Source organism: Poecilia reticulata, chromosome 12 (genome assembly GCF_904066995.2).
Source record: "Poecilia reticulata chromosome 12, P_reticulata-male-v2, whole genome shotgun sequence".
Taxonomy (NCBI): Eukaryota; Metazoa; Chordata; class Actinopteri; order Cyprinodontiformes; family Poeciliidae; genus Poecilia; species Poecilia reticulata.
In genome coordinates, this window is record NC_088841.1 from 25,766,473 (window position 1) to 25,788,409 (window position 21,937).

General features: G+C 40.6%; 2 protein-coding genes across 2 annotated transcripts; both read right to left on the reverse strand.

Moving 5' to 3' along the window:
* On the reverse strand, window positions 1-4,761 carry LOC145554330 (cyclin-I-like). Its single transcript, XM_081613894.1, has 9 exons — window positions 4,754-4,761; window positions 3,450-3,690; window positions 3,251-3,325; window positions 3,017-3,157; window positions 2,297-2,422; window positions 2,116-2,217; window positions 1,364-1,502; window positions 787-923; window positions 1-452 (listed from the first exon to the last, which is right to left on the reverse strand). Exons 1-9 carry the CDS (start codon window positions 4,759-4,761, stop codon window positions 291-293), a joined length of 1,131 nt encoding a protein of 376 aa, XP_081470020.1. The 3' UTR covers window positions 1-290.
* Window positions 4,762-10,790: 6,029 nt separating this feature from the next.
* On the reverse strand, window positions 10,791-14,848 carry LOC145554331 (cyclin-I-like; the record flags this gene model as incomplete). Its single annotated transcript, XM_081613895.1, has 9 exons — window positions 10,791-10,840; window positions 11,440-11,584; window positions 11,918-12,126; window positions 12,492-12,633; window positions 13,255-13,356; window positions 13,428-13,553; window positions 14,152-14,292; window positions 14,386-14,460; window positions 14,585-14,848. Coding segments are annotated over 9 exons (1,254 nt in total), but the record flags the coding sequence as incomplete, so codon positions are not given.
* Between the last annotated feature and the right edge of the window lie 7,089 nt (window positions 14,849-21,937).

Genomic DNA, 21,937 nt, shown 5'->3' on the forward strand with positions numbered 1-21,937 from the left:
TCTTCCTCGGGGGAGGAGTCGCATTTTAGGAACCAACAAAAGAGGAAAACATGCAGAAAAACCCACAAATAGGGAAATTTTCACCATTAGCGACACGTTCAGGTTTTAAGGAAGCTTTATGTTTACTTTTTTTTTTTTTTTTTTAGTTAAACAATAATTACATCAGAAGCAGATTTTTTTTTTTTTTTTACATTTTGGATGTTTAGTTTTTTTTTTGCTCTGTTTTCCAGCTGCAGGGGCTGATGGGACACCAGAACCCGGTGGGTCGGTCCGCCGAGCCGGTTCCTGTTCTACGAGGCGCCGACCGGCTGCAGAGGAGGGCAGGGGGAGGAGCCGCCGCTGTAAGCCCCGCCCCCGGCGGGCGGCGCCCCCTCGTGGACGGCGGAGGTGGCGTCTTCGTTGTAGAGGCGCTTGATGCCGTCGTAGAAGTCGTCCACGTCCATCTGCTCCACCTAGAGGCAGACGGAGGTAATGCACATTTACATCATTGTTTTTTACCTAAAAACAACAAACAAAACAACCAGAGTGAAGTTGGTCAGGTGGTCAAACGTTTTACAGACTTTAATAAACGTTTCCAGAGGTCAGAGGTCAACCAGCCAATCCACTTTTACAAATCAAATGAAACATTTGTGCAGCAAAACATTTTACTTGTGCCGTTATAATAATAAGATTTAAAGGGAAAAAACGTTTCCAGAGGTCATTGATGTAAACTAATTGATTAATCCTGTAAATGGTTGACCTTTGATGACCTTCGGAGCCATTTGTGAACCAAACTCCAGGGCTCACCTTGCGCTTGGCGGAGGCTTTGCAGCGCAGCGGGGCTTTGTGCAGGTGGCTCAGGCGTTTCGGGGAAGGGGGCGGAGCTTTGCTCTCCTCTCCAGCCTGAGGCGGGGCGGGTTGGTCCCTGGAGGTCTCCATGGTGCCTGGACCAAAACAGACCAAGAAGAAGAGCCACATTCACACCACGTTATGTGATCGGTCGTATTTACGGTGGCTCACTGGGGCCATAAAGGTAAAAAAAATGTGACATTTTTCAGTTTTTAAAAGCCTTTAGACGACAGGAAGTATTGGTTCATTTGCATCTTTTAATGTTTTTCTAACATTGAACAAAAAGAGGCTTAATTAGTTAAATAATCACAGAATCTGCTAAATGTGATTATTTGTTCATCAGATTAATTGATTAATCGCAAAAACAACCAATTAATCATCCAAATAATCAATTAACCTGCAGAATAAATACGTATATTTTTATTTTTTCCAGACTTCATTGTCATATTTGAGGCTCTAAACCAGTTTGATTCATTGGCCGAGGCTAGAAGAGGTTCTGCATGGTTCTTCTGGACCGGTCCTGGAGGGAACCTACCCAGCGGGCGGCGGCGTGCCGGGGCGGCGAGCTGCCGGGGGTGGTAGATGTAAACGGTGTTGGGAGGCAGGGAAGCTCTGGGAGTGGACAGGCTGCGTGAGACCAGCTCTCTGCTGCGGATCAGCGCCGAGCTGTCCATCTGGGAGGAAGAGGAGCGGGAGAGGAAGAGTTACACCTGGTCGCCACGGCGACGCAGAGGGACTTAAGGACGTCTGCTCTGATTGGAGGATTCAGACTGAGATGGAGAAGGATTTTAGTCGGGCAGATTCAGAGGCAGCTAAACAGATTATAATGGTTAAGAGGAGGGAAGGAGACAAGGAAGGAGGGAAAAGAGAAGGATGGAGGGAACGAGAGAAGGATGGAGGGAACAAAAGAAGGATGGAGGGAACGAGAGAAGGATGGAGGGAAGGAGAGAAGGATGGAGGGAACGAGAGAAGGATGGAGGGAACGAGAGAAGGATGGAGAGAATAAAGAAGGAGGGATGAAGGAAGGAACAAAAGGATGGAGGAACAAAGAAAGATGGAAATAAAGGATAAAGAAGGAAGAGGGAAGGAAATATGGGAGGAAGGTCAGACTAAGAAAAGAAAATTATATTAAATATTTTAGGGAATAAAATCTGGAAACTTAATTTTTTTAAAATTTTGTCTAAATTGATCTCCATCTGTTCCGGTTCATAACCTTTGACCTTCACTCCTCTGCTGTCTGGCTTCACGGCTTCATGAGCCTCTAGCTTCGTTGTGATGAAGACTCACCTGAGCCTTCCTCAGCAGGTCGATGGTGAGCGCCAGCCAATCAGGACAGCAGGTCTCCAGCTCCAGGCTGACCAGGGCCAGGGCCAGAACAGGGCCTCTGAGCTGCAAATCAAATCAGACCCAGTCAGTCAGAACCAGCCGCACACCAACAGGAAGCGGCGGCGGCGGCGCGGGCGCCCACCTGCATGAGGGCGTGGTCAGCCAGGCAGGTGTAGAGGCGGCGGGTGAGGAGGCAGAGGTGCTGGGAGCGGTTCAGCCCGGCGGAGTCCAGGAAGCCGGAGTGAGACGCCGTCACCGTCGCGTGGAACTGAGGCACAAAGCAGAGCTGTTCACATTTCCTGCCACCGGGTGGCACTGCTGAGCCGATTCAGTCTCTCATCTACTTTAATCTATGAAATACAAACTGAATCAATACTGTATTTTGATGTTTAATCAGAGGCTGAAACAACTTTTACCCTCTAAAGAAACCAGGAAACGAGCAGAAATTTATTTTAGAATTCAATTATTCACAAGATTAATCAGATTAATCTGTTATTCAGACTTAAATGAAGATTTTTCATTTAACCGCTCAAGTCTTTTTTACGCAACATGGAAAAAAAACAAAAGCAAATAAAGAAATAATTCAGTTCCTTTTTTAAATGTTGCTGCCTGAACTGCAACAAGACTAATTTAGTGAACGGCTGTTTTTAACCGATTAGTGTTTAGAAGGCAAGAGGCGCCGCTGCCGAGCCGAGTCAGCAGATTCACGACAACAACTAAAACACCCAGTCAGAATTTAACCTTTTCATGAATTGTTACATTACTTCTATGACTGATTAATCACAATGAATCTGATTAATCGTTCAGCTCTAAGTGTGTGTGTGTGTGTGTGTGTGTGTGTGTGTGAGTGAGAGACACGTACGATGTGCAGGAAGTCCAGAGCGGTGGCGGTGTGCAGGTCCCAGTCCAGTTTGTCCAGGATGAGTCTCTCCATCCTCAGGATCTCCGACGGAGAGCAGCCGCAGTTACTGGAGGCAGCCAGCTCCTTCAGAGAGGGAACACACTGAGACACACACACACACACACACACACACACGGTTAGCCTCCCCCTGCCGTTCCTCCAGCGGCGCTGCCCCCCGGTGATGAAGGCTTTTACCTCGTCCTCCTCGCAGGTCTTGGCAGCCAGGAAGAAGCAGGCGACGGCGATGCAGCGCAGATACTTCGGACGGACCTGAGAACCATTAATCGATCGATGGAAGGAAAACACAGAGGTTTTGAGTATTTATTGTCGATATAGTTTTGACCTAACACAGATGTTCTGGTACCAGAACCAGGTTGTGTTGTTCTTCCGGTACCTTGATGGGAGCCAGGAAGCGGTCCAGGATGCTAACGGCTAACACCAGGGTCTCCGGGTAGAGCTGCAGCCGGCCGTGGAGCTCCGTCAGCCAGCGGACCGCCTCGTCCCGCTGCGCCGGGGAGACGTCTGCGTCCTGAAACCACAGGGACAGGTTACCATGACGACGGCCAGGCTTCCATCTTTCCCACTTTGAAGACTTAAAACGACACAATGAACCGAAAAGACGACATTTAAATTCACTATTATATGATCTGAGTTATTATATTATTAATAAAGTTTCTTTATTGAGTAAAATAAAATATAATTTAATTTTATGTTTCACTGGTCTGAAAAAAAATCAGTAATTTAACAAAAAGATTTTAAAACTTGGTTTAACATATAAATATAAGCAGATCAATAAAGAATAATAAGTTTTTTAAATTAAATTCAAAACTTTCTCACCAAGTCTTCTGACATTTTCAAATGAAAATAATTTTGCTAATTTTACTGAACCTAAAACAGAAAAAGTTTAGATTTATCTTTAAATTTTTGAATCCTTTTATCAGTGTATGAATACATCTGGTTTCAACTGTTAATGTTTTCAAATTCACCTTTTTAATCAAACGTTACATTATGTACAGACCTTAAAAACAACTCATTGAAGTTCAAGGATTTCAAGAACTTTAAGGATTTAAAGTATGAAGCCTTCCTGTGGGGTCAGAAGGTCAAATGGACCGGACAGAAACTTTAACTTCGTTTGTTTATTAATGGACGTAAACGACAAGCGAGAAGAAGAGTTAAAACAGGGCTGTTCAAAGTGTGGCGCGGGGGCCGTTTGTGGTACCTTGAAATGATTTTGTTCGGCCACAAATAAAACTGGGGGAAATTTGGCCAAGAAAACAGGAAACAGGTGAGAACCCAAAAGTTAGAAATTTTTCTTTTATCTTCTTAAAGCAACAGTGAAAGCATTTTTATGTTTGGATCTAAAATGGATATTCAAACTTCTTTTATTTTTATTTTTAAAACCAGATAAATTACAGCAAACTAAGTTTTCACTTTGAATTTAACGACTTTGGTTTGGAAACAGTAGTTGAGTTAAGGCGTGTCCAGGATCTGACAAAATGTCTGAAGCAAACAGGTGACGCCACGAAGCGCAGACAGGGTGAGACCAGCTGATCGAACACAAACACACACCCTGTCAGCTGGTTTGTTCTGTGACTCAAGTGTTTTTTGCTGCTTTCTGAATGTGTGTCACGTCTGAGAACTGCAGGTTTTATTTCTGTCTTTTGTGAAACGCTGAGTCGAAACGCCGCCCAGACTCACGTGACCATGGCAACCGAGCAATTCGTCAACAGTTTAACAATCGTTTCGCAACTTTAGCCTCACGGTTTGGAAACACGTCACACCTCATGGAGACTGAAAAAATAAAACATTTTTAAGGATATGATTCTCTGTGGTTGGTTGGTTTTTCATAAACCGGTGAATGAATAGACGGTATTTATGGCATTTATGGTATTTCATATTTAGAAAGTGGGTTGGAATGTTGGTTGTGTTTTGCTTTCGATTCCTAAACCAACTCCATTTAAAAAGCACTTCAAAGAAACAGCAGCCATTTACTAAAACCAGCTGCACAACCAGAATGACTAGAATAGATAAAACACAATAGAAATACAATACAAGAAAACACAGAGAGAAGAAAATCTAAATAAAATGATTCCCTCCCGTCTGTTCCTCCATTTCTGGATCCAAATAATCCTCAAAACATTTACAAGTTTGTTAATTATAAAACTCGAGAGAAACATTTTAAGACATTAATTTTAATTAATACATAAAAATTTAACAGAATTTATTTATTTATTTTTTTACTTTCGTAAAAGTTTTGACGGAACCTTTTTATTTGTACGTTTCTGGTACATCCGTAAATCTGACGCACAAGCGACATCCGCTAACAACAGTGATGGAAAAAACTTCTCTGTTTTAATTTTGCTTCTAAAAACGATCTGATTGGTTCCCAGAAAAGACTGTTCAAGTTGTGCTAAAAGGAGTTAGCCTATCAGCGAAGCTATGCTAGCCTAAAACAGCAATAACAGGATAGGGTTTTGGGTATGCTAGCTCAAAATAGCGTCTCAATTCTAACGGTGTAGCAGCTACTGCAACTCATAAATGTTTTAGTGTTTTATTCAGAACCTGAACAACAAACTGGAGGTTTGGACTTTAGCATTTTTCAGAGTTTAGTGTCTCTGTAAAAGTTAATAAAGTTACATTTGTTTACAGAGACGCCTGGGAGCCGCTGCTGCCTCTATTTCTCCTTTAGTCAAAAACAACAAACAGAAACTTTGACCAAAGTTGACTTTGACCTCATATGGATGCATCTGCATGTATATGACAGAGAGAGTCGACGCTTCCTTCTTGTGTCGTTTTACGGTTTCACAACTGAAAGGGAAGAAAAAGCAGAAATGGAACATGACAATAAATGATAAAATCAAATTAAACATTTGATACCAGCAAACTATGATGATTAACAGGAAAAGACAGAGGCAGATTTAATGTATTATTAGAATATTAACATTAGCATGATGATAGCATTCATGCTAACATTAGCGTGATGATAGCATTTTTGCCAACATTAGCATGATAATGATAGCATTTATGCTAACATTAGATGATATAGCATTTTGCAACTTAGCATGATGATAGCATTTATGCCAAACATTAGCATGATGATAGCATTTATGCCACATTAGCATGATGATAGCATTTATGCCAACATTAGCATGATGATAGCATTTATGCCACATATGCCAACATTAGCATGATGATAGCATTTATACTAACATTAGCATGATGATAGCATTTATACTAACATTAGCATGATGATAGCATTTATACTAACATTAGCATGATAACATTTTTGCTAACAGTTTCTTATCTTATTTTTTTATTAAAGACTAAAGTTAACTAAATGTGTTCATGTTTTCCAACATGCTAGCTTTAGCTAACATGGCTAAGTCATGAAATTATGTACAAAAAAAAAATAAATAAATAAATTTGAATGTACAATGAAATAAACATTTTAAATCATAAAATTAAATGTCAAAAATCTTGTGGTGGCAGTATCATGGCTTGGGGCCTTTTACTGTTGTCCTGTCGTTGGATTTCATAAGTCATCCATTTTTTCCTTTCACTAAATTTTATCAAACCTATCAATGATTTTGTCACGAAACTTGATTTTTATGCTTTTATATATTTTTTATTTTTCCCATTAGCAAACTAAGTTTTCATGAAGTTAATCCAGAATAAGATGGAATATGTTTCTTTTTACATTGAATGAACGTCTGCTGGCTCCATTTTGTTTGTTTCGGTCTCGTATCTTTGGCCGCTCCGCCCGTTTCTAACTGTCGCATTTAGTTTCTGCAGCGGCTGAAAACAAAGGAAGGATTTTATCTCCGGTTTCAGTTTGATGTGGGAGGATAAATGTGTAAAAATCCTCCAGACGCCACGATCTCAGGTTTCACTCTGAAGCTGTGAATCAGACTGAAAACTCTGCTCTGATTTTAACTGAGTTTTATACCAGAAAACAATAAAACTACATATTTACTAACTTATTTAATGTCCCTTTTAATTTAGGGTTCAGGTTCAAGATGCTTATAGAAATTAATTTCTGCTGGTTTTGACATGGTTACTTTTATTAGTTTTTTTAATAAAAGTGTGGCGAAACTTTTACTTAGGTGCTTTTATTTTGAAGGAATAGTATTGATTCCTTCAAACCCTAAACCTCTGATTGGTTGATCAGAGGTCAGGTTTAAACTTCAGCTGGTTCTGGTTCTGTTCTGCAGACGACCATCAGAATGCTGCGCAGGCAACAGAGTCTCCAGTCAGAGCTTTATTAGAAACGCTGTGCACAGACTGCTACAGGAGATGCCTGCTGCATCTGTAACAAACTCAGTGAGTTAACATGACAGAGTCTGTTGATCTGTTATTGTTCTGCAAACTTTTATCTTCTTAGAAATGAACAATCTGATGCTCTGTTAGCCCCGTTGGTAGCCTGGAACGGTTCCATTCCTTTAAGTTAAAACATAAAGTTCATCATATCAGTCAAATTCACAGTTTATACTGAGAAAAACATGATTTCTGCTTAAATATGATGCTTTTTAAATATGTTTTCACTCCAATTTCAGCTGAAATTTATGTTTCTGGTTTTTGCTTCATAACAGAGAAAATCAATATTAACTTCCATCTTTGTCACCTGACCAAACAAACACCAGACGACCGACCCACTAAACTCCCTCTAAATAATTAATAATGATTAATAATAATAAGTACCACTTATTGACCCAAAAAAAATGTAAATTTAGTCACAATTTAACTTATTTTTTTCCACTATATTATTTCACAAACTAAATCTACGAAAGAGGATTATGGCCACTGGGAAAAAAATGAAACAGTTCTGACTTTAATCTCAGAATTCTGAGAAAAAAATCTGAATTTTGAGAAAAGTCAGGATTCTGAGATTAAAGTCAGAACTTTTTTTTCCCAGTGGCCCTAATCCTCCTCCGTACTAAATCAGATATGATTTAAACTAAAAGCTGTTTGTTTTCATAGGAACCCTGAAGTGAAGCCGGATCTGCAGCCCGGCGTCCCGCCCCGATGTGTGATCATGTTGGGTCTGGCAGCTGTTTGCTCAGCGCCGTGTTGGTGTCAGGAACCGGTTCCACACCAACGGGTCTGAAACGTTCCTGTTTTTAGGTTTTGTCGTGATGTAAATAACAGATCAGATGTGGATAATTAATGAACAAAACAAAAACACTGTTAGGAAAAGTGAAATTCCTCCTGCAGGACAACAGACTCCAGGTCAGATTCAGACTGGAATGAGAGACGATTTGCAGCTTTTCTGATAAGAGCCTCACATTCCTGGAATCGATTCAGAAACGAGAAGGACAGACGGAGGGTAAACAACTCAGGTTTTCCTTCTCTGTCGTCAGTGAGACTCTGCAAGTCATGGAAAAGCAAAACCATCTGTGAAATTCAAACAATGAGAGGAATCTCAAGGTGTCATAAAAACCTGACTGGGACTTTGGAGCGTTAGCATTAGCATTAGCGTTAGCATTAGCGTTAGCGTTAGCGCCTGTCACTGTGGGCAGACAGAGGAACAAACGCTGCAATCAGGAAGTCATCGGTTCCTCCTCCGACTTTAATAACGTTTTAAACCAGGTTGAATCGCTGAAAACGGTCAGGAACCGTTTCCTCCTGAACCGGTTGTTCAGTCAGATGCTTCATTTCTTCATTCTCCTCTGTGCTGCTGTCAGATTCTGAGAGATTCTGAACGAATCAAACACCCGGAACAAAAATACGTAACGAGATCCGACTGGTTTCATTGAGAGGAGAAACAAGAATCATAACAACATGATGCAGAACGCAGTGGGAGGCAGTTATTATATTATATTTATTATTTAAAAATCATGTCGCTGCCTGGCGTACGGGTTGAACCAGCAGCAACAAAACCTGTTTCTGTAACGGCTGAAGATTTTCACTAAAAGTTACGTTAAAATATGGAGCAACATGTGATGACAGCAAATTAATGTTTCAAAGATAATTCTTGACTTTTCCCAAACATAAATATCATTTACGTGTTTAACGGGTTGAAAGGTTGAATGTTTGGGTCAAAATACCAAATATAGATAAGAAACTTTCCTAACAGGTAAATCTTTCACAGTGTGAGCAAGAAGAGACTTCAGTGATGTCACTTCCTGGGTGCAGAGGAAATTGGAAATTCTTTTCAGCTGACAGGAAGTGATTCTTTTGAACCGACAGGAAGTGATTCTTTTGAACTGTCAGGAAGTGTTCTTTTGAGCTGACAGGAAGTGATTCTTTTGAACTGTCAGCAAGTGATTCTTTTGAACCGACAGGAAGTGATTTCTTTTGAACTGTCAGGAAGTGATTCTTTTGAACCGACAGGAAGTGATTCTTTTGACCGTCAGGAAGTGATTCTTTTGAACCGACAGGAAGTGATTCTTTTGAACCGACAGGAAGTGATTCTTTTGAACCGTCAGGAAGTTATTCTTTTGAACGAACAGGAAGTGATTCTTTTGAACTGTCAGGAAGTGATTCTTTTGAACCGACAGGAAGTGATTCATTTGAACTGTCAGGAAGTGATTCTTTTGAACCGACAGGAAGTGATTCTTTTGAACTGTCAGGAAGTGATTCTTTTGAACCGACAGGAAGTGATTATTTTGAACCGACAGGAAGTGATTCTTTTGAATCGACAGAAAGTGATTCTTTTGAGCTGACAGGAAGTGATTCTTTTGAACTGTCAGCAAGTGATTCTTTGAACAGACAGGAAGTGATTCTTTTGAACTGTCAGTAAGTGATTCTTTTGAACCGACAGGAAGTGATTCTTTTGAACTGTCAGGAAGTGATTCTTTTGAACCGACAGGAAGTGATTCTTTTGAACCGACAGGAAGTGATTCTTTTGAACCGACAGGAAGTGATTCTTTTGAGCTGACAGGAAGTGATTCTTTTGAGCTGACAGGAAGTGATTCTTTTGAACTGTCAGGAAGTGATTCTTTTGAACCGACAGGAAGAGATTCTTTTGAACCGACAGGAAGTGATTCTTTTGAACTGTCAAAATGTGTTCGGGGGGAAGCTAGCTGTGCTAAATCTTTTCAATTCATCAAAAATGCTAAAGCGCTAAATAATTAGCTCTGCTATCAGAAGCTCAGTAGAAATGTTCCCACCACTGTATTTTTATAACTTTTATCTAATTGTGTAAAGTTTTAATTCTGCTGCTGTGATGAAACATTTTTCCCTCTTTGGAGAGTTCGAGCTACGGGCGTGAAAAATACACCTCTTTAAAAATTCAGTGTTTTTTATGCATTTATGGGTGAGAAAGTTATTTAACTACAAACAAATGTTAAAGATTAATTCATTAAACAAAATAAGTGCTTCCTGGAGGAGGTAAAAAGTTAGCACACCTCCCTGCAGTGGTTAATATTTAGCTGAAATAACTTCAGTAAGAAGGTTCAAGAATTGGACTGAGAAGATGTTTAATAATTTCTGGGCTTTGACTAGGCCAACGGTGAATCTACTGGTGAGTTTTGGGTCATTTTTCTGCTTCAGATTAGAGCTTCAGGTTCTGATCATCCCCAGATCATGACACTTCACCTCCATGCTTCAGTGTTGGAGCTACTTTGTTCCAAACGCGACCACATGGGCCCTCTGGTGGCTGTTCAAGGAATGACAGCTTCTTGCATTTTAAATGGACCAAATGAAGGCCGAGCTGGACTCGGTTTTGCTCTAAAATCACTTTTTGGCCTATTTAAATCAGAAGAAGAAGAGCAGGAGTCTCGTTGTAAGTCTTTATTTAGCGTTCGGGGTCCTGGAGCAGCAGCGCCTCCAGCAGGAGCAACAGAGCTTTTTACACGGAGGACAAATCATTTAAACAGGAAGTTAAAACGTCTTAAACGGGAGGGAACATCGTCTCCGAGAGCCTGGACACAAAGACGTCCATCCAGAGGAGGAGACGCTTCGTCCTGATTGGTCGACAAGCGGAGAGTCGTTGGCTGGGAAGCAACAAAACACGTCTCATGCATTCACCTCAAGGAAACAGACTGGAAAGAAAGACACGTTTTGGCAGGTTGAGCTTTAATGTAACATGAATAAATGGCACCGAGCTGCTGCTCCTCCTCCTCTTCCTCCTCCTCCTCTTCCTCGGGGGAGGAGTCGCATTTTAGGAACCAACAAAAGAGGAAAACATGCAGAAAAACCCACAAATAGGGAAATTTTCACCATTAGCGACACGTTCAGGTTTTAAGGAAGCTTTATGTTTACTTTTTTTTTTTTTTTTTTTTTTAGTTAAACAATAATTACATCAGAAGCAGATTTTTTTTTTTTTTTTTACATTTTGGATGTTTAGTTTTTTTTTGCTCTGTTTTCAGCTGCAGGGGCTGATGGGACACCAGAACCCGGTGGGTCGGTCCGCCGAGCCGGTTCCTGTTCTACGAGGCGCCGACCGGCTGCAGAGGAGGGCAGGGGAGGAGCCGCGCTGTAAGCCCCGCCCCCGGCGGGCGGCGCCCCCTCGTGGACGGCGGAGGTGGCGTCTTCGTTGTAGAGGCGCTTGATGCCGTCGTAGAAGTCGTCCACGTCCATCTGCTCCACCTAGAGCAGACGGAGGTAATGCACATTTACATCATTGTTTTTTACCTAAAAACAACAAACAAAACAACCAGAGTGAAGTTGGTCAGGTGGTCAAACGTTTTACAGACTTTAATAAACGTTTCCAGAGGTCAGAGGTCAACCAGCCAATCCACTTTTACAAATCAAATGAAACATTTGTGCAGCAAAACATTTTACTTGTGCCGTTATAATAATAAGATTTAAAGGGAAAAAACGTTTCCAGAGGTCATTGATGTAAACTAATTGATTAATCCTGTAAATGGTTGACCTTTGATGACCTTCGGAGCCATTTGTGAACCAAACTCCAGGGCTCACCTTGCGCTTGGCGGAGGCTTTGCAGCGCAGCGGGGCTTTGTGCAGGTGGCTCAGGCGTTTCGGGGAAGGGGGCGGAGCTTTGCTCTCCTCTCCAGCCTGAGGCGGGGCGGGTTGGTCCCTGGAGGTCTCCATGGTGCCTGGACCCAAAACAGACCAAGAAGAAGAGCCACATTCACACCACGTTATGTGATCGGTCGTATTTACGGTGGCTCACTGGGGCCATAAAGGTAAAAAAAATGTGACATTTTTCAGTTTTTAAAAGCCTTTAGACGACAGGAAGTATTGGTTCATCTGCATCTTTTAATGTTTTTCTAACATTGAACAAAAAGAGGCTTAATTAGTTAAATAATCACAGAATCTGCTAAATGTGATTATTTGTTCATCAGATTAATTGATTAATCGCAAAAACAACCAATTAATCATCCAAATAATCAATTAACCTGCAGAATAAATACGTATATTTTTATTTTTCCAGACTTCATTGTCATATTTGAGGCTCTAAACCAGTTTGATTCATTGGCCCGAGGCTAGAAGAGGTTCTGCATGGTTCTTCTGGACCGGTTCTGGAGGGAACCTACCCAGCGGGCGCGGCGTGCCGGGGCGGCGAGCTGCAGGGGGTGGTAGATGTAAACGGTGTTGGGAGGCAGGGAAGCTCTGGGAGTGGACAGGCTGCGTGAGACCAGCTCTCTGCTGCGGATCAGCGCCGAGCTGTCCATCTGGGAGGAAGAGGAGCGGGAGAGGAAGAGTTACACCTGGTCGCCACGGCGACGCAGAGGGACTTAAGGACGTCTGCTCTGATTGGAGGATTCAGACTGAGATGGAGAAGGATTTTAGTCGGGCAGATTCAGAGGCAGCTAAACAGATTATAATGGTTAAGAGGAGGGAAGGAGACAAGGAAGGAGGGAAGGAAGGAGGGAAAAGAGAAGGATGGAGGGAAGGAGAGAAGGAGGGAGGGAACAAAAGAAGGAAGGAGAGAAGGATGGAGGGAAGGAGAGAAGGAAGGAGGGAAAAGAGAAGGATGGAGGGAAGGAAAGAAGGATGGAGAGAATAAAAGAAGGAGGGATGAAGGAAGGAACAAAAGGATGGAGGGAACAAAGAAAAGATGGAAATAAAGGATAAAAGAAGGAAGAGGGAAGGAAATATGGGAGGAAGGTCAGACTAAAGAAAAGAAAAATATATTAAATATTTTAGGGAATAAAATCTGGAAACTTAATTTTTTTTTAATTTGGTCTAAATTGATCTCCATCTGTTCCGGTTCATAACCTTTGACCTTCACTCCTCTGCTGTCTGGCTTCACGGCTTCATGAGCCTCTAGCTTCGTTGTGATGAAGACTCACCTGAGCCTTCCTCAGCAGGTCGATGGTGAGCGCCAGCCAATCAGGACAGCAGGTCTCCAGGTCCAGGCTGACCAGGGCCAGGGCCAGAACAGAGCCTCTGAGCTGCAGATCAAATCAGACCCAGTCAGTCAGAACCAGCCGCACACCAACAGGAAGCGGCGCCGGGCGCCCACCTGCATGAGGGCGTGGTCGGCCAGGCAGGTGTAGAGGCGGCGGGTGAGGAGGCAGAGGTGCTGGGAGCGGTTCAGCCCGGCGGAGTCCAGGAAGCCGGAGTGAGACGCCGTCACCGTCGCGTGGAACTGAGGCACAAAGCAGAGCTGTTCACATTTCCTGCCACCGGGTGGCACTGCTGAGCCGATTCAGTCTCTCATCTACTTTAATCTATGAAATACAAACTGAATCAATACTGTATTTTTGATGTTTAATCAGAGGCTGAAACAACTTTTACCCTCTAAAGAAACCAGGAAACGAGCAGAAATTTATTTTAGAATTCAATTATTCACAAGATTAATCAGATTAATCTGTTATTCAGACTTAAATGAAGATTTTTCATTTAACCGCTCAAGTCTTTTTTACGCAACATGGAAAAAAAACAAAAGCAAATAAAGAAATAATTCAGTTCCTTTTTTAAATGTTGCTGCCTGAACTGCAACAAGACTAATTTAGTGAACGGCTGTTTTTAACCGATTAGTGTTTAGAAGGCAAGAGGCGCCGCTGCCAAGCCGAGTCAGCAGATTCACGACAACAACTAAAACACCCAGTCAGAATTTAACCTTTTCATGAATCGTTACATTACTTCTATGACTGATTAATCACGATGAATCTGATTAATCGTTTCAGCTCTAAGTGTGTGTGTGTGTGTGTGTGTGTGTGTGTGTGTGAGTGAGAGACACGTACGATGTGCAGGAAGTCCAGAGCGGTGGCGGTGTGCAGGTCCCAGTCCAGTTTGTCCAGGATGAGTCTCTCCATCCTCAGGATCTCCGACGGAGAGCAGCCGCAGTTACTGGAGGCAGCCAGCTCCTTCAGAGAGGGAACACACTGAGACACACACACACACACACACACACACACGGTTAGCCTCCCCCTGCCGTTCCTCCAGCGGCGCTGCCCCCCGGTGATGAAGGCTTTTACCTCGTCCTCCTCGCAGGTCTTGGCAGCCAGGAAGAAGCAGGCGACGGCGATGCAGCGCAGATACTTCGGACGGACCTGAGAACCATTAATCGATCGATGGAAGGAAAACACAGAGGTTTTGAGTATTTATTGTCGATATAGTTTTGACCTAACACAGATGTTCTGGTACCAGAACCAGGTTGTGTTGTTCTTCCGGTACCTTGATGGGAGCCAGGAAGCGGTCCAGGATGCTAACGGCTAACACCAGGGTCTCCGGGTAGAGCTGCAGCCGGCCGTGGAGCTCCGTCAGCCAGCGGACCGCCTCGTCCCGCTGCGCCGGGGAGACGTCTGCGTCCTGAAACCACAGGGACAGGTTACCATGACGACGGCCAGGCTTCCATCTTTCCCACTTTGAAGACTTAAAACGACACAAATGAACCGAAAAGACGACATTTAAATTCACTATTATATGATCTGAGTTATTATATTATTAATAAAGTTTCTTTATTGAGTAAAATAAAATATAATTTAATTTTATGTTTCACTGGTCTGAAAAAAAAAATCAGTAATTTAACAAAAAGATTTTAAAAACTTGGTTTAACATATAAAATATAAGCAGATCAATAAAGAATAATAAGTTTTTTAAATTAAATTCAAAACTTTCTCACCAAGTCTTCTGACATTTTCAAATGAAAATAATTTTGCTAATTTTACTGAACCTAAAACAGAAAAAGTTTAGATTTATCTTTAAATTTTTTGAATCCTTTTATCAGGTGTATGAATACATCTGGTTTCAACTGTTAATGTTTTCAAAATTCACCTTTTTAATCAAACGTTACATTATGTACAGACCTTAAAAACAACTCATTGAAGTTCAAGGATTTTCAAGAACTTTTAAGGATTTAAAGTATTAAGCCTTCCTGTGGGGTCAGAAGGTGAAATGGACCGGACAGAAACTTTAACTTGGTTTGTTTATTAATGGACGTAAACGACAAGCGAGAAGAAGAGTTAAAACAGGGCTGTTCAAAAGTGTGGCGCGGGGGCCGTTTGTGGTACCTTGAAATGATTTTGTTCGGCCACAAATAAAAACTGGGGGAAATTTGGCCAAGAAAACAGGAAACAGGTGAGAACCCAAAAAGTTAGAAATTTTTCTTTTATCTTCTTAAAGCAACAGTGAAAGCATTTTTATGTTTGGATCTAAAATGGATATTCAAACTTCTTTTATTTTTATTTTTAAAACCAGATAAATTACAGCAAACTAAGTTTTCACTTTGAATTTAACGACTTTGGTTTGGAAACAGTAGTTGAGTTAAGGCGTGTCCAGGATCTGACAAAATGTCTGAAGCAAACAGGTGACGCCACGAAGCGCAGACAGGGTGAGACCAGCTGATCGAACACAAACACACTCACACCCTGTCAGCTGGTTTGTTCTGTGACTCAGTGTTTCTTGCTGCTTTCTGAATGTGTGTCACGTCTGAGAACTGCAGGTTTTATTTCTGTCTTTTGTGAAACGCTGAGTCGAAACGCCGCCCAGACTCACGTGACCATGGCAACCGAGCAATTCGTCAACAGTTTAACAATCGTTTCGCAACTTTAGCCTCACGGTTTGGAAACACGTCACACCTCATGGAGACTGAAAAAAATAAAACATTTTTAAGGATATGATTCTCTGTGGTTGGTTGGTTTTTCATAAACCGGTGAATGAATAGACGGTATTTATGGCATTTATGGTATTTCATATTTAGAAAGTGGGTTGGAATGTTGGTTGTGTTTTGCTTTCGATTCCTAAACCAACTCTATTAAAAAGCACTTCAAAGAAACAGCAGCCATTTACTAAAACCAGCTGCACAACCAGAATGACTAGAATAGATAAAACACAATAGAAATACAATACAAGAAAACACAGAGAGAAGAAAATCTAAATAAAATGATTCCCTCCCGTCTGTTCCTCCATTTCTGGATCCAAATAAATCCTCAAAACATTTACAAGTTGTTAATTATAAAACTCGAGAGAAACATTTCAAGACATTAATTTTAATTAATACATAAAAAATTTAACAGAATTTTTTTTTTTTTTTTTTACTTTTGTAAAAGTTTTGACGGAACCTTTTTATTTGTACGTTTCTGGTACATCCGTAAATCTGACGCACAAGCGACATCCGCTAACAACAGTGATGGAAAAAACTTCTCTGTTTTAATTTCTGCTTCTAAAAACGATCTGATTGGTTCCCATAAAAGACTGTTCAAGTTGTGCTAAAAGGAGTTAGCCTATCAGCGAAGCTATGCTAGCCTAAAACAGCAATAACAGGGATAGGGTTTGGGTATGCTAGCTCAAAATAGCATCTCAATTCTAACGGTGTAGCAGCTAATGCAACCCATAAATGTTTTAGTGTTTTATTCAGAACCTGAACAACAAACTGGAGGTTTGGACTTTAGCATTTTTCAGAGTTTAGTGTCTCTGTAAAAGTTAATAAAGTTACATTTGTTTACAGAGACGCCTGGGAGCCGCTGCTGCCTCTATTTCTCCTTTAGTCAAAAACAACAAACAGAAACTTTGACCAAAGTTGACTTTGACCTCATATGGATGCATCTGCATGTATATGACAGAGAGAGTCGACGCTTCCTTCTTGTGTCGTTTTACGGTTTCACAACTGAAAGGGAAGAAAAAGCAGAAATGGAACATGACAATAAATGACTAAAATCAAATTAAACATTTGATACCAGCAAACTATGATGATTAAACAGGAAAAGACAGAGGCAGATTTAATGTATTATTAGAATATTAACATTAGCATGATGATAGCATTCATGCTAACATTAGCGTGATGATAGCATTTTGCCAACATTAGCATGATAATGATAGCATTTATGCTAACATTAGCATGATGATAGCATTTATGCCAACATTAGCATGATGATAGCATTTATGCCAACATTAGCATGATGATAGCATTTATGCCAACATTAGCATGATGATAGCATTTATGCCAACATTAGCATGATGATAGCATTTATGCCAACATATGCCAACATTAGCATGATGATAGCATTTATACTAACATTAGCATGATGATAGCATTTATACTAACATTAGCATGATGATAGCATTTATACTAACATTAGCATGATAACATTTTTGCTAACAGTTTCTTATCTTATTTTTTTATTAAAGACTAAAGTTAACTAAATGTGTTCATGTTTTCCAACATGCTAGCTTTAGCTAACATGGCTAAGTCATGAAATTATGTACAAAAAAAAAATAAATAAATAAATTTGAATGTACAATGAAATAAACATTTTAAATCATAAAATTAAATGTCAAAAATCTTGTGGTGGCAGTATCATGGCTTGGGGCCTTTTACTGTTGTCCTGTCGTTGGATTTCATAAGTCATCCATTTTTTCCTTTCACTAAATTTTATCAAACCTATCAATGATTTTGTCACGAAACTTGATTTTTATGCTTTTATATATTTTTTATTTTTCCCATTAGCAAACTAAGTTTTCATGAAGTTAATCCAGAATAAGATGGAATATGTTTCTTTTTACATTGAATGAACGTCTGCTGGCTCCATTTTGTTTGTTTCGGTCTCGTATCTTGGCCGCTCCGCCGTTTCTAACTGTCGCATTTAGTTTCTGCAGCGGCTGAAAACAAAGGAAGGATTTTATCTCCGGTTTCAGTTTGATGTGGGAGGATAAATGTGTAAAAATCCTCCAGACGCCACGATCTCAGGTTTCACTCTGAAGCTGTGAATCAGACTGAAAACTCTGCTCTGATTTTAACTGAGTTTTATACCAGAAACAATAAAAACTACATATTTACTAACTTATTTAATGTCCCTTTTAATTTAGGGTTCAGGTTCAAAGATGCTTATAGAAATTAATTTCTGCTGGTTTTGACATGGTTACTTTTATTAGTTTTTTTAATAAAAGTGTGGCGAAACTTTTACTTAGGTGCTTTATTTTGAAGGAATAGTATGATTCCTTCAAACCCTAACCTCTGATTGGTTGATCAGAGGTCAGGGTTTAAACTTCAGCTGGTTCTGGTTCTGTTCTGCAGACGACCATCAGAATGCTGCGCAGCAACAGAGTCTCCAGTCAGAGGCTTTATTAGAAACGCTGTGCACAGACTGCTACAGGAGATGCCTGCTGCATCTGTAACAAACTCAGTGAGTTAAACATGACAGAGTCTGTTGATCTGTTATTGTTTCTGCAAAACTTTTATCTTCTTAGAAATGAACAATCTGATGCTCTGTTAGCCCCGTTGGTAGCCTGGAACGGTTCCATTCCTTTAAGTTAAAACATAAAGTTCATCATAATCAGTCAAAATTCACAGTTTATACTGAGAAAAACATGATTTCTGCTTAAATATGATGCTTTTAAAATATGTTTCACTCCAATTTCAGCTGAAATTCATGTTTCTGGTTTTGCTTCATAACAGAGAAAATATTAACTTCCATCTTTGTCACCTGACCAAACAAACACCAGACGACCGACCCGCTAAACTCCCTCTAAATAATTAATAATGATTAATAATAATAAGTACCACTTATTGACCCAATAAAAATGTAAATTTAGTCACAATTTAACTTATTTTTTCCACTATATTATTTCACAAACTAAATCTACGGAAGAGGATTAGGGCCACTGGGAAAAAATGAAACAGTTCTGACTTTAATCTCAGAATTCTGAGAAAAAAATCTGAATTTTGAGAAAAGTCAGGATTCTGAGATTAAAGTCAGAACTTTTTTTTCCCAGTGGCCCTAATCCTCCTCCGTACTAAATCAGATATGATTTAAACTAAAAGCTGTTTGTTTTCATAGGAACCCTGAAGTGAAGCCGGATCTGCAGCCCGGCGTCCCGCCCCGATGTGTGATCATGTTGGGTCTGGCAGCTGTTTGCTCAGCGCCGTGTTGGTGTCAGGAACCGGTTCCACACCAACGGGTCTGAAACGTTCCTGTTTTTAGGTTTTGTCGTGATGTAAATAACAGATCAGATGTGGATAATTAATGAAACAAAACAAAAACACTGTTAGGAAAAGTGAAATTCCTCCTGCAGGACAAACAGACTCCAGGTCAGATTCAGACTGGAATGAGAGACGATTTGCAGCTTTTCTGATAAGAGCCTCACATTCCTGGAATCGATTCAGAAACGAGAAGGACAGACGGAGGGTAAACAACTCAGGTTTTCCTTCTCTGTCGTCAGTGAGACTCTGCAAGTCATGGAAAAGCAAAACCATCTGTGAAATTCAAACAATGAGAGGAATCTCAAGGTGTCATAAAAACCTGACTGGGACTTTGGAGCGTTAGCATTAGCATTAGCGTTAGCATTAGCGTTAGCGTTAGCGCCTGTCACTGTGGGCAGACAGAGGAACAAACGCTGCAATCAGGAAGTCATCGGTTCCTCCTCCGACTTTAATAACGTTTTAAACCAGGTTGAATCGCTGAAAACGGTCAGGAACCGTTTCCTCCCTGAACCGGTTGTTCAGTCAGATGCTTCATTTCTTCATTCTCCTCTGTGCTGCTGTCAGATTCTGAGAGATTCTGAACGAATCAAACACCCGGAACAAAAATACGTAACGAGATCCGACTGGTTTCATTTGAGAGAGAAACAAGAATCATAACAACATGATGCAGAACGCAGTGGGAGGCAGTTATTATATTATATTATTATTTAAAAATCATGTCGCTGCCTGGCGCTACGGGTTGAACCAGCAGCAACAAAACCTGTTTCTGTAACGGCTGAAGATTTTCACTAAAAGTTACGTTAAAATATGGAGCAACATGTGATGACAGCAAATTAATGTTTCAAAGATAATTCTTGACTTTTTCCCAAACAATAAATATCATTTACGTGTTTAACGGGTTGAAAGGTTGAATGTTTGGGTCAAAAATAACCAAATATAGATAAGAAACTTTCCTAACAGGTAAATCTCTTCACAGTGTGAGCAAGAAGAGACTTCAGTGATGTCACTTCCTGGGTGCAGAGGAAATTGGAAATTCTTTTCAGCTGACAGGAAGTGATTCTTTTGAACCGACAGGAAGTGATTCTTTTGAACTGTCAGGAAGTGATTCTTTTGAGCTGACAGGAAGTGATTCTTTTGAACTGTCAGCAAGTGATTCTTTTGAACCGACAGGAAGTGATTCTTTGAACTGTCAGGAAGTGATTCTTTGAACCGACAGGAAGTGATTCTTTTGAACCGTCAGGAAGTGATTCTTTTGAACCGACAGGAAGTGATTCTTTTGAACCGACAGGAAGTGATTCTTTTGAACCGTCAGGAAGTTATTCTTTTGAACGAACAGGAAGTGATTCTTTTGAACTGTCAGGAAGTGATTCTTTTGAACCGACAGGAAGTGATTCATTTGAACTGTCAGGAAGTGATTCTTTTGAACCGACAGGAAGTGATTCTTTGGAACTGTCAGGAAGTGATTCTTTTGAACCGACAGGAAGTGATTATTTTGAACCGACAGGAAGTGATTCTTTTGAACCGACAGGAAGTGATTCTTTTGAGCTGACAGGAAGTGATTCTTTTGAACTGTCAGCAAGTGATTCTTTTGAACAGACAGGAAGTGATTCTTTTGAACTGTCAGTAAGTGATTCTTTTGAACCGACAGGAAGTGATTCTTTTGAACTGTCAGGAAGTGATTCTTTTGAACCGACAGGAAGTGATTCTTTTGAACCGACAGGAAGTGATTCTTTTGAACCGACAGGAAGTGATTCTTTTGAGCTGACAGGAAGTGATTCTTTTGAGCTGACAGGAAGTGATTCTTTTGAACTGTCAGGAAGTGATTCTTTTGAACCGACAGGAAGTGATTCTTTTGAACCGACAGGAAGTGATTCTTTTGAACTGTCAAAATGTGTTCGGGGGGAAGCTAGCTGTGCTAAATCTTTTCAAATTCATCAAAAAATGCTAAAGCGCTAAATAATTAGCTCTGCTATCAGAAGCTCAGTAGAAATGTTCCCACCACTGTATTTTTATAACTTTTATCTAATTGTGTAAAGTTTTAATTCTGCTGCTGTGATGAAACATTTTTCCCTCTTTGGAGAGTTCGGAGCTACGGGCGTGAAAAAATACACCTCTTTAAAAATTCAGTGTTTTTTATGCATTTATGGGTGAGAAAGTTATTTAACTACAAACAAATGTTAAAGATTAATTCATTAAACAAAATAAGTGCTTCCTGGAGGAGGTAAAAAGTTAGCACACCCTCCCTGCAGTGGTTAATATTTAGCTGAAATAACTTCAGTAAGAAGGTTCAAGAATTGGACTGAGAAGATGTTTAATAATTTCTGGGCTTTGACTAGGCCAACGGTGAATCTACTGGTGAGTTTTGGGTCATTTTTCTGCTTCAGATTAGAGCTTCAGGTTCTGATCATCCCCAGATCATGACACTTCCACCTCCATGCTTCAGTGTTGGAGCTACTTTGTTCCAAACGCGACCACATGGCGCCCTCTGGTGGCTGTTCAAGGAATGACAGCTTCTTGCATTTTAAATGGACCCAAATGAAGGCCGAGCTGGACTCGGTTTTGCTCTAAAATCACTTTTTGGCCTATTTAAATCAGAAGAAGAGCAGGAG